The 12,233-nt window shown below is 41.9% G+C and overlaps 1 protein-coding gene across 1 annotated transcript; it reads left to right on the top strand.

The window, feature by feature from the left end:
* The first annotated feature begins 1,850 nt into the window (after positions 1-1,850).
* LOC144538106 (uncharacterized) lies at positions 1,851-5,135 on the top strand. The gene is made up of 3 exons (XM_078282064.1): positions 1,851-2,535; positions 3,086-3,250; positions 3,783-5,135. The coding sequence occupies exons 1-2, from the start codon at positions 2,112-2,114 to the stop codon at positions 3,247-3,249; spliced, it is 588 nt and encodes a 195-aa protein (XP_078138190.1). The 5' UTR covers positions 1,851-2,111; the 3' UTR covers position 3,250; positions 3,783-5,135.
* The last annotated feature ends 7,098 nt before the right edge of the window (positions 5,136-12,233 follow it).

Genomic DNA, 12,233 nt, shown 5'->3' with positions numbered 1-12,233 from the left:
AGGTAGAAAACGAGCCCTCATGTCTCCAACTATGCTGACTGTGTGCAGACAAACCAGGATTAATGTAAAAGACAGGGGCAAACTAGAGGGTTGGCACAAACTTAAACACCAGTATTATCCTTTAAGCCTTGGTTATGCATGCGTGAACTAAAGCGAATGTTCTCTTGCCCCATTTCTTTCGAGCTCGTCTAATCAGTTTGATCACAATACGTTTTGAGCCATGGGATCCTTATCTAGAATTCTGCACATAGTTTGTAATGCAACATGAATGCATTGCGGATTAAGTGTGATCCTGGCATTAACATTGATATCGCAGATGGCCTCACTGTATTTATCACAAGATGCTTGGCTGTTTTCAGGGGTTAATTGAAACGGCATGGCCTTGAAGGCAGGGCTCAGTGATTTGACTGGCAAATGCTCCGGAGGAATGCGGGGTGACACCGGCTAGAGAGAGTTCAGAACAGGACATCATGAACTCCTGGGCACAAGGGAGCGCTTACTGTTGTTGACTTCTTCACTTACAGGGTTCCTGTGCTGGTCTGGAAAGTCTGGCATGTATAGAAAATTATTTGGATAATTTCCAGGTCTTGAAAAGTTGGGGAATTTCACAAAAACCATGGGAAAATAATGTTCTGTCCCACTATGCATGGGAAGACACGTTTCACGCAGTTATAGAGCCACTGTCATTTCACATATTGTGATAGCTGTTGTAAAGATTAACTCCCATTGTCATTTTGCCCAGCCGCTATCAGCAAGCATCATATTAAACACCGATCAAATCCTCAAATCTAGTCACGGAAATAAAGTCTGGTAAAGTCTGCAATTTAGAAATGGAAACTGTGGGAGAATCCTGTAACTGTACCTCAGAAGAAAAATGGCTGTGAATTTTCGAGGTATGTCATCTCCAAATCGAGTATTTCTTTAAGAGCTGCACCACTTGTGTTGCCTTGGTGGTGTTTCACTCCCAAGCACACGCAAGCAATTACAACCAACCAAGCACGCAACCCAAAGCCCTGGCACCGGTGCCAAAGTCTGACAGCGATAGGCTCCGTGCCAACAGTGACGGAAGGCCTTTTTACTCAAGAGCTGATGTCATCCCGGTGCAACGAGCTGATTTGTGCATAAGTAGGGGTTGGGTTTCCCAATAAAGCCTCATGTCAGTGTCCCTCCATAACCCTGGAAGCGGTGACCTCAGCTTAACTGAATAGATCTGCATTGATTCAATCAATCTGCCTGGACAAAGTGTGCTGAAGCCACTCATGATTGATTGATTTATCTATCAATCTCTCCATTTATCTATTTAACCTTATTTATCAGATTGGTTCATTTGATAGTATTACCATATGAACCTCATTCTACTCCTGCAGCAATAGAAATCTGTTAATAGCCATGATGTGAATGAGTGTTCCAGTTTTCTTAACAGTTTTTTTTTTTATTTTTTACATTATAGGCATTTATCTGATAATCTCATTCAGAGCAGTTTATGAAGTATTGACACGTGACTGCTGATGGGATCAAACCTGTGACTTTTTGGTTTTCAGTTCACTAGGCCATTTTCATAAGCTTGATAAACTGACAGTCACGTGAAAATGGAATGATAAAACAAGATTATGCGCTTCTTTACAACTACAACGTCCCTTACATTTGATTTTTCTTATGTATTAAGCCCATCCAGTATATTAATTATGCCATATTCAAGTATGGAGTTAATCCTATCCACTCGTGTGTGTTGTGGCCCCGTTCAACTTTAAGAGAGCACTATGGGCGGTCCTAGTGCGCAGACCAATGAATCGCCTTCTCTGTTTAAATAGACCTCGATGTCAATTTTCTTCCTTCACTCGTAGCTCCCTCCTCTAACGCCATGTTGGCTGTTGTGACCTGACTTGTTGTTTTCCTCTGCCTACTACGGAGTTGACAGGAGTGGCCGTTTTTTAAACCCCCGTGCACTTTGGAGACGCTTTATTCCACTTTGCGCGTCCGCGTTTGGATGATACGCGCAGAATATGCATGCACTAGAGCTGTGACTTTGCATTTGAAAGGAATACTGCTTGGAGAAAAACGATCTTTGTAAGGGTTTTGGTTGTTGTTGGATTCTTTTTTTCCCTTGTCATATGTGCAACAAAATGTCAGATGTTCGCCTTTCTAATGCGAGCCCGACATTGGAGAGGGTGGATGCACGGCAGCCGGACAACGCCAAACCCCCGGTGTGCAGAAACCTTTTCGGCACCTATGACCGCGAGGGGTTTCAGAGGGATTGCAGGGCTATGAGGCTCGAAGAGGTGCGGGCTTTCGAAGAGCGGTGGGATTACGACCCCGTTAACGACACACCGCTCTCTCCGCGCACTTGTGAATGGGAGGCGGCGAGTGACGCACCGGAGTTTTATCGCAGACCGCCTCACCAGCACCACAGCCCCCCTGGAAATGTGGACTTGCACGGCAATAACAACCAGCAGGATGCCGCGGAGAGGAACGGGAGGCAGGCGGACCCCCAACCGGCCAGACACGGTTCAAGGAAAAGACCTGCAGGAGCTTCAGGTGATTGACTCCGCTTATTCCGCTTGGCACGCATTTAGATTCGCTGTGCAGCGCTACAGCAAAGTAGACCACAACCTCTTCATCTACCCGGGTGCATGAGTGGAAAACAGCGCTTTGTGGAACATTACGGGTAGAGAGTCCGGGGTTCAACCGGACGACCCGGGTTGATGCCGCCGTGTCGGCAAACATCCGCCCTGCCCGAGTGTCCTTGAGCAAGGCACCGAGCTGCGGAGGAGGGAAGGGGAAAGAGAATTATCCCACATACATCAATACAGCGAGACTTTACTGATCTATGTGGAATAATCCTCTATTCAGGGCGACGCGGTGTAGCGCTCAGATTACATTCTTCTTCTTCTTGAGAAATGTGGCATTTTTCAACTCGCAAAATTTGCCCCAACCCCGGTGTATCATGAAATCTGAAGGTTTTCCAGTTCGGCTGTCAGGTGCCTTTAGGTGGGACGTGCAGCTCCGCACTGCAGCTCTGTAAACTTTTTTTTTTTTTTTTTTTTTTTTTTTTTTTTTTTGTGTCTCTGCGCTTCTCTTCTGCCAGGTGGCTGTTCGAGTGAGTGTCAGAGTAAAAGGTCGCATACCCACGAAGATGATGATGACGATGATGAAGACCAGTCAGGATGTCCAGGAAGCCAGACAGTAACATCCGCGGAGCAGACACCCGGCAGGCCAGACAGCAGGACACTACGCGCTGAAACAGTATGAGGTTAGAAGTCATTTTGTCACTATTGGACATTCATACGATATTATGTGATGTGGAAACTGTTGAAAATGTTAAAAAAAAAAAACGCGTGTAAACTGTATGATAACACACTAATCTTAAAGGTATGGAGCTTAGAATAAATTATAAACTGCTTTTAGGATTGTGCAGGCCAATAGTTAGTCAATAGTTTTGTTTTTAAAGCAGTTCATCCCCAGCATCAATAAGCCAAACATGTCTAGTGTGAGCTTCACCTAGGTAAACATGCCTCTCTCGCTCTTCCCTGCACAGCACATAGTAACACGTCACCGGCCCTTGAAACCGCTTGCAAGTTTGCATGGTGGCTTTTTTTTTTTTTTTTTTTTACAGTCTGCAGCCCTTCATACTATGACTGTTTTCCCTGTCATAACTGTGTGTGTGTGTGTGTGTGAGAGAGTGTTAGTGTGTGTGTGCACGCCTGCATGGGAGATATCAAGCATGAGCAACTGCTTTTTCAATTGCACCATTCAACAGCCTATTTCCTCTTTATGTCCCGCAGAGCAGGGAGTCGTGTCGCTGGTGGGATACTGTAGCCTCTCTCAGCACCTGACAGACAGACGGACAGAGGGAGAGCGGAGAGAAAATCAAACGCAGCCTTTTTCCTGGGACGGGAGGAGGAGGAGAGGCTGCACAAGCACTGAATATGTACACTATCAAGTTTTGGCACTCAGTTTAATTAAATTGCCTCAAAAGCAGCAGACAATGTAGCAGTGTGCAAATGGAGTCCTTTTCCTTTTTGCTCAGTTTTTTTTTTTCTACTACCTATGTTTCAGATGTAGCACATACAAAAAAAATGTAATGCTTTTCATACTTATGTTAAATATATTTGAATAACTGTGTGAATTTGACTCGGGAAATTGCAGTGCAATTTCCAAAAGAGAACTATTATTTTGTTTTTAAAAGTGGTCATATTGTGTCCTTATTCAGGTAATTGATATAAGTTAAAAATGCAGATTTCAAAAGTCAGGGTTATGTGGAAACAAATGTCTTCACTTTTTTTATGGCTTTATTTGTCCCAGTGTTCATATCTTGTTTTGAAGGCCCAGAGGTTTGGAAGCTGGTCACACTGTAGGTTGAGGGTCCATGTAACTGGGGCCAGCCATGACAGATAAAGTTTACATGCAAATAATGTCTCCTTATTTCCCCTGTTTTATTTTTTTTATTTTTTATTATTTTTTTGAGGGATAGATTTTTGCCAAAGTTTGTGCCTTTATCTTTTTGGGGGAGGGGGGGAGGTGGGGTGGCTGAACTGCTGAGCAATACCCAACCAAATTTAGCAGTATTTGCTAATAGTCCCACTATTTTGCTTTCTGTCTTAAATTAGGTGAGTAGAATATTTTAGTGGCTTATAATAGGTCACTTATCCTCCCTGAAGTAATCCATGGTGTAGTCCAGGTTAACATAGATATGAGACAAGTGTTGTTTAAATCACTGGGCTACACTTTATGCAAACACAAATATGTGAATTAGTCAGCGATTTGTCTTTGTGGTGTGGAATTCATGTGGAACATGTAATTGCACTATTATGAATTTTTTTGTGAGGGTAGAAAAAGACAAAGTTACACTGCCGGATGAGTTGGTGTAAAACTTTGAAGTGTACCTGTGTGTATAATTTTTTTGTAAAAACACTGAGAAAATTATACTAACTTATTTATGTTGAGCTTTTTGTGGGTGTATGTATGGCTTTCCAAAGTGACATTTTGTGCATTTCTGTAAATATATATTTTCATTATTTTGTTTTTAAGGTAAATAAAAGGTTGCAAAACTGAGCCTAATAATCAATTTTACATCCTGTATGTTTTGTATTTTTTTCTGAAATCTGCAATTTGATTAAAAAGCATTGCTGGTGTAATTAATGCGCTCACTTATTGATTGCAAACCCTACAACCACTCCTTCTCTCCACCCTTAACAAACAAGCTCACACATCACACACACACACACACACACACACACACAATTGTAATCTTCAGTGATTCATCCCATGTAAACTACTAGATTATCATGTGATTGCATAGTTTTACAGGATAGGGCTACACCCACGTTATTAAAGGGTATTAATGTCTTGAGCTATTACACACCAGTCAAGAGATCACTACCTATACTGATCAACTGATCAACAGGCTGACCACTCTAATGAAAATAATCATCAATAATATTACTATAGGGACTTACAGTGTGTCAGTGGTGCTCTATAGTGAGTTTAGAGTGACTTTATCTTACTTTATGGTATTTTTTAATTTCCTATGGTATTTCTATAATATTCCTATAGTTTTACTATAGGACTTGTAGTGTGTCTTTTGTATTCTATAGTGAGTTTATAGTGACCTTATCTTACTTTATGGTATTTTAATCCCTTGTAGCATTTCTATAATATTCCTATAATTTTCCTATAAGAATTTAAAGTGTGTCTGTGGTTATCTACAGTGAGTTTATAGTGACCTGTTCATACTTAATTGTATTTTTTTTTTTTTAATCTCCTATGGTATTCCTATAATATTCCTATAGTGACTCAAAGCGTGTCTGTGCTCTATAGTGAGTTTTAGTGACCTATATTATCGTATTTTATAATGCAGTGACTCAAGGTTTTACTGTGATATCTGTATAGTATCCTTCTCAAATTAATTATAGGATGATTGGAGGATATGATTGGAATCAAACCCATCACACACCGTGGAGAGAGGTAAACGGCACACACTGTCTCTCAGTACGGCTGCACATCTTGAGGGCAGATTTAACGCACCACCGTGCTGGCTGCGGCGGATCGTCTCTCTCCACTCCTGTCTCCAAAAGTTGAAAACAACAAGGGCACGTCCTGAGGAAACTAAAAAAAAAAAAAAAAAAAAAAAAAGTTAGTTATTGGCTTTCCCTGTCTCCAATCAGAGCGGGGATAAGAGAAGCAGACCACTTAGGAAGCAGCCAGTCAGGAGGATGTGGGAGGGAGCCCGGGACAGTACAGGCTGTTCTTTTCATAAAACACACACCTCCCAATTAGTTTCATTGGCTGCCTTTTTCCTGTTGATACCAGCGCGTGTAGGAGTCAAATACACACACACACACACACACACACACACACAGGAGAGAGAGAGAGAGAGAGAGAGAGAGAGAGAGAGAGAGAGAGAGAGAGAGAGAGAGAGAGAGAGCCGTGACGACAATTCTCTACAATATTCCTATGATATTCTTATAATATTCCTATAGTATGTCTGAGGTAAAGGCCTAATGAGTCTATTATGACCTTATCTACCACTGTGTCACTGTAATATTCCTTTAATATCCCTATAATATTCCTATAGGGGTTGACAGTGTGTCTGTGGTGCTTAATAATGAATTTATTGTAGCCATATTGCAGTTTATGGTATTTTTTTTAATCTCCTAAACTAATACTATAGGATTTTTCTTTGACCTATGATATTTTAAAGATTTCTTGTGATATTTCTCCTTCTAAACTGTGTTATTTTCTTAAAGGAATGTAGAATATCGTAGTGTGGCAAAGCCAATAAGCCATATTTCTGTGGTTTAGTGTTGTTTTAGACAGTTCAAACACTCTGGGCATGATTCATATAGATACTTGAAGGCTAGGTTTTTTTTTTCTTCATTTCCAGGAAGGCCGACCCCATGTTCAGGTCGAAAAACTTACGTGACGCCAGCAATTACACTGCATTAAACATGTCTGTGGACATACTTATGTTTACTGTACCGGGTGACATGACCAATTGCAAAAGCAGCTTTTAATTCCTCAGGGGAACAACAAGCTCCTCTTTCAGACTGTACAGGCTGCATGCACTGACATCTGTGCAGCTCAGAAGCACAGCAGTGTCATTTAAGTCAAGTATTAGGCTATTTTCATTTAAATTTCATTATATGTTTAAGGATATCAAGGTTAGAAAAGGCCATAGACTTACTCTGGGGATGTGGTGCATGTTGTTCATTGTTGTGTGTGATATGCACTACTTTCTGTACTGGCCTAGAAAACTGAATTTCTCTTGGGACAATAAATGGCATTGTATCTTGTATCACAGGATATTCACAGAAAATGTCACACTACACTGCAGTTTGCACATTGCAATTTGCACGTAGGCTTGGCAGTTAGTGAGAGGATAAATATATTTCATCTGCCTGTGGGGAGAAGTTCATTTGAGGACATTTTCAGCAGTTAGTGAGCTACCTCCCAAACACACAGCCCAAACCACTAATAATATCAAATGTAATTTTTTAGGAAGTCATATCATATGGATACTATATTAGGGAAGTGTGCAGGCAGAAAGAGCCTTATAATGCATTTACACTTCAATCTTTCTAAGGAGCAGGATCAGCATGCAGGGAGTTGGAGGAAGCAAGTGGAAAATACCTCACTGGTTATGTGTACATCTGGTAGGCTTAGTCGTCATCTCTAAGAATTGTAAAAACGTCTCCAAATACATTTTAATTCATTTTAAAGTGTTCGGCAGTTACTGTTCAATGACCATATAAGGAATATATACAGTAGCATGCGGAATACATAACCAATCATGACTCTCTTGTCTGACTAAATCATGCAAAATTCGTTCCAAGGAAAAAGTTTCATGTTGAAGTGACTCATGACATTACAGTGAATAAAACAATGAAAGTTGGCCGATGTTTCTTGTAAGTGACAATGAGTCCAAGTCTTTGAAACTCCCATTTCCTTCTCATTTCCTCAGGTTCCCACCTCCAGTGTCGTGGAAATATCCTCCAGTGAGATTCGTATGAAGCTACACTGTAGGGTCAAAAGGGCAAAAAAAAGTGGATGCTCAGTCAGACGTTGCCACATTTCTCCACTATAGGCAAATATTCTTCAGATGAATGCACTAACCTGCCTAATAAAGAAACATTACAAAATGGTAACGTCACTTTGTGTTACGGAGAATGAGTGAGCAAGCCAACACGCATGTATAATTATGAGGGTGTGTGTGTGTGTGTGTGCGTGTGTGTGTGTGTTTGTGTGCAATCACGGATGTGTACTTGCACACTCCTCCACTTTACTGCCTCCTCCTTCACAGTTTGCAGTCTTTCCTAAGCCGGACTACTACAGCAGATCGTGCTGTGACCTTGAGATCCAGCTCCTACGATTAGGATCTGGGCCCAGAACCTTCAGGTGGTTGCAATTACATTTTTTGCTCTGTGTCCACGTAAAGGCAAACGACCTGGCCAGCAGTCCCGGCAGATGTGGAGCTGAATGGCAGCGAACAATATCTGAGCTCAGCAGACGGCGTCGAGGCCGACGGGCTGCGGGGAACGCGGAAGACGAGATGAAGAGCTGCATTCCAAAATGCAATGCAGCCATTTTGGAGGCAGAAAAAAATCATCTGAACTTTGTCATTCAAAGTCAGTCTGTAAGACAGCTGTAATCAAGGGTCTAAGTTTCCTACTATCTATAGTATATTTAAAAAGTAGCATGATTTGTTTTAATTTTGTGCCATTAATCATTTTGTGAGCATATTTTCGCTGTGTTTGGTGAAAACCTTGTAACTACAATTTTGTTGATTTTCATGTTTTCACTTCAACTTAAGGATCACATGGTTCTCTACAGGGTGAGAAAATTCTACACCCCTTGGAAAGATGGAACACTTCCCAAACCTCAAAAGACTCAAAAATGCACGGGCATCAAGGTAAAAACAAGGCCGTGTTTCTTAGTTCCCGAAAACTTGACATATTGGAGATACAACAGCAGCGGTACGCATCACTTTTTCAAACGCTTACCATCTCATATTGGAACGCAGCTCTTTAGATGGATTAGGGAGAGAGAGAGAGAGAGAGAGAGAGAGAGAGAGAGAGAGGTAAGAAAACGCTGCACTGAAACGCAGCCAAAAACGTTCTTCGAATTCACCAGAAGGGAAAGAGGTAAACCTTCAACCTCAAGGTGGTGCAGGAAGAGAGGCAGCGGCGCTCACAGATGACATCACCACTTTAAAGGATTTCAGAGCGCTCTGCCAGGCATGACCTCAAAACCACGGCGGATGGAGGGTAGTGTATGGGCGTGTGTGTGTGTGTGTGTGTGTGTGTATGTGTGTGTGTGCGTTACCCCAGACTGACCCCGTTCATTGTTATAGCTTGGTGAGAAATAGACACACACTCAAACACACACACACAAGGCCTCGGCCCTGAGTTGCCTCTTACCGACTTCTCCCACATTACCTCCTAATGTGAAGTATGGAGAGTTTAATCATGAGCCGTCCTGAGTTTGCTTCCAAGTCAGGAAAACACTTCCATACCCCCAGAGCTAAATTAGCAGGCCCCTAATTGTTGCAGCAGATAACGAGAGGAGAAATGGGTCATAAAAGTCTGACATCTTGGAGCTGGCGCTATGAATAGACATTCAGCAGAGGGCCTACAAAGCATGAGCTCACTATTTGGCAATCCCTCCAGGGGGGGGAAAGGAGGCTTTTTACGAATGTCTTATTTTATTTTGGAAATGCAACTTCCCCATCTGTTTCGTGTTGTTATTAATTTGGCTGATTTTTTTTATTTTTTTTATTTTATTTTATTTTTTACAAGGGACGCTTACTCTTTTATTTTTCCGCCTCTCTCTGCCTGACGGTCATGTGCTCTTGGCAACCGTTGGTTTCTGTCCTTTTTTATCAAGTCGTATCAGAGCGAGAGAGAGAGTGGGAGAGAGAGAGGTAGAGAGGAAGCAGAGAGAAAGAAAGAAAGAAAGAAAGAAAGAAAGAAAGGAAAGAAAGAAAGGGGAGAGAGAGACAGAGAGAGAGAGAGAGGCAGAAAGAGGGAGAAAGAGGGGGAAGATGGATAAGAGATAGAAAGAGGGGGGAAGAGGGAGGGGAAAGAGGGAGAAAGTGAGAGCGAGAGAAGGAGGGAGGAAAGAGAGGAGCGGCTCCTTGGCTGTGTCTCGCCCCCGGCCGGCCAAAACACGTCCCGTTCAGGATGTAAACAAACTAATCTGCCAATGTGAAGTTTTTACACATTTTGGCTGGGCTGTGGGCCTTGTGACTCATGCAGCCTGGCTGTGTGACCTCAGAGGCTCACTGGCCCGCTACGTGTGTTTTCAGTTCGCTCTGCAGCCACGGGTCACTAGGAGGGTCCGGGCCTGCTAGAGTATGTGTGTTCTCTCTTTTAGCAGCCACACACACTGCACACACATTCCATATATTGAAAAAAAAAACCCATCTGCCTCCAGTATAATTGAAAAACATAAATACTGAGGCAAGTGCGAAAAATGACTAAAATGACTAAAAGATATTCTTTTTAGTGAAATTGTACTTATATATGCATGCACTATAGTTATGTACCATTTAAAAAAAAAAAAAAAAAAATGACACCCAAGCTTACAAAATGCTTCATAGCATAAAAATAACACAAATTATGCTACTTTTTGAAGGAGAGTAGGTAACTTAAGCCCTTATTTTAGAGATATTGAATAATGAATGTCAGATAATAATATTTTTTCCAGAATTGATGAATAGTGTTATGGAAACAAACTTTTTTTATCAGCTGAAGACTGGTGGAATGTCCTCGAGGGCGCTGGACTTTCTAGTTTTAATACCTGCACACACACACACATACACACATGAACACACACACACACACACCACCTCTGCCCCTCTTCCATCCCTTTGCGGGTCACATGTCTTTGATTTTTCTCATCTGGCCCTGAGGGTTTGATGACATGCGTGCGTTCAGGGAGAGGGAAAAACAACACGGTTGGAATAAGGCAACAATCAACTGCTGAGGTGACCCGTGCTCCAGCTAATGACCTGGGGCCATGTCTGTTCCCCTACATACATCACGGTTCAGGCAGCTGGGAGATGGCACGCGAGACCCAGCCAGCCACAGAGTTACCCCTGGGTGTGCGTGTTTGAATGTGTGAGCGTGCATTGGGACAAGCATAGGAGTTTAAAGGAAAATTCCACCCTAAAACCCTAAAAATATACTATTAACACTGTTAAAAACTGCTATTGACGATGTACCTTGCATTTCTGAGTCCATTTTGCTGTTCGGTGGTGTATTTTTCTTATTCTTGCAGATAACTGGCCAAACATAGATGACATCCCATCATGTTGTGATATTTTCAGCGCAGCTACAATGGAGTTTAATAGCAGAAAAATGTTCAACTATCTAAAATATCAACGGTAAACGTCAGGTTTTGGTGTCAGTCCCTCAGAATCAAAGACAAAAGGCTTCTTTCTAGACATTTTGCACCGACGTTCAGCAATCATACAGGGTGAAATCCATCATATTAAAGGCAGCGAGACCAATTTCTCCACCCACTGTAGCCTCAATAGACCAGAATGCAATGCAGCTACAGGACATCCTGCGTTTTGAGTAAGGGGCGCGATTGTTCTTTTTTCTCGACTGGAAAAACTCTCTTGCTCTTACGATGTTATCACTATCGCTCTATTTACACTTAAAACCCACAGCTGAATACTGTTCACACCTGTTCTCTGGGTATTGTTGAAAGGCATTCTGGGAAATGTAGGAAATCAGTAACTGAGGTAGAAGTAGAAGAGGCAGGTTGAGAGAAAGTGGGTGCAACAAAGAAGTAAATTATAACACTTCATTACAAAACAACTGGAATGCATTGAACATCACAAATTGATGATATATAACAGTGTAAGAGTATCAGAAAGTGGAACTTTAATTGCTTGCAAGTTTATGTAATCTTCTTGAAATGGAATATTAACCCTGTGTGTGTTTTGTATGTTTTTGTCCATGTGTAGATGTCTGTGTTCATGCAAGCATCTAGATCATGTCATTCTAGCTGTCATATTTTGTTTCTCTGATTCCTTCAGTCACATATCGACAAAAGCTAAACTTCCACTGACAAAGATGCTCTTATGATAAGTAAGGTTCGATCCCCGAAACGGAGGAGATCCAACCCCATCTAAAAAAATCAGTATCAGTTTAAGCGTCATCTAGTATAAATGATCTATTTGAAAGGCCTTTGGATGCTGCCAAGAAAAACCCGGGGGTGGGCACTGA

This window comes from Centroberyx gerrardi, chromosome 24 (assembly GCF_048128805.1).
Source record: "Centroberyx gerrardi isolate f3 chromosome 24, fCenGer3.hap1.cur.20231027, whole genome shotgun sequence".
NCBI lineage: Eukaryota > Metazoa > Chordata > Actinopteri > Beryciformes > Berycidae > Centroberyx > Centroberyx gerrardi.
The sequence above is the reverse complement of the archived record's forward strand: the minus strand, read 5'-3'. Positions and strand labels throughout refer to the sequence as shown.

Coding starts and splice junctions, on each gene's coding strand:
- LOC144538106 (XM_078282064.1), top strand. CDS start 2,112: ATGTGCAACAAAATGTCAGATGTTCGCCTTTCTAATGCGAGCCCGACA. Junction 2,536..3,085: donor AAGACCTGCAGGAGCTTCAG/GTGATTGACTCC, acceptor CTCTTCTGCCAG/GTGGCTGTTCGAGTGAGTGT.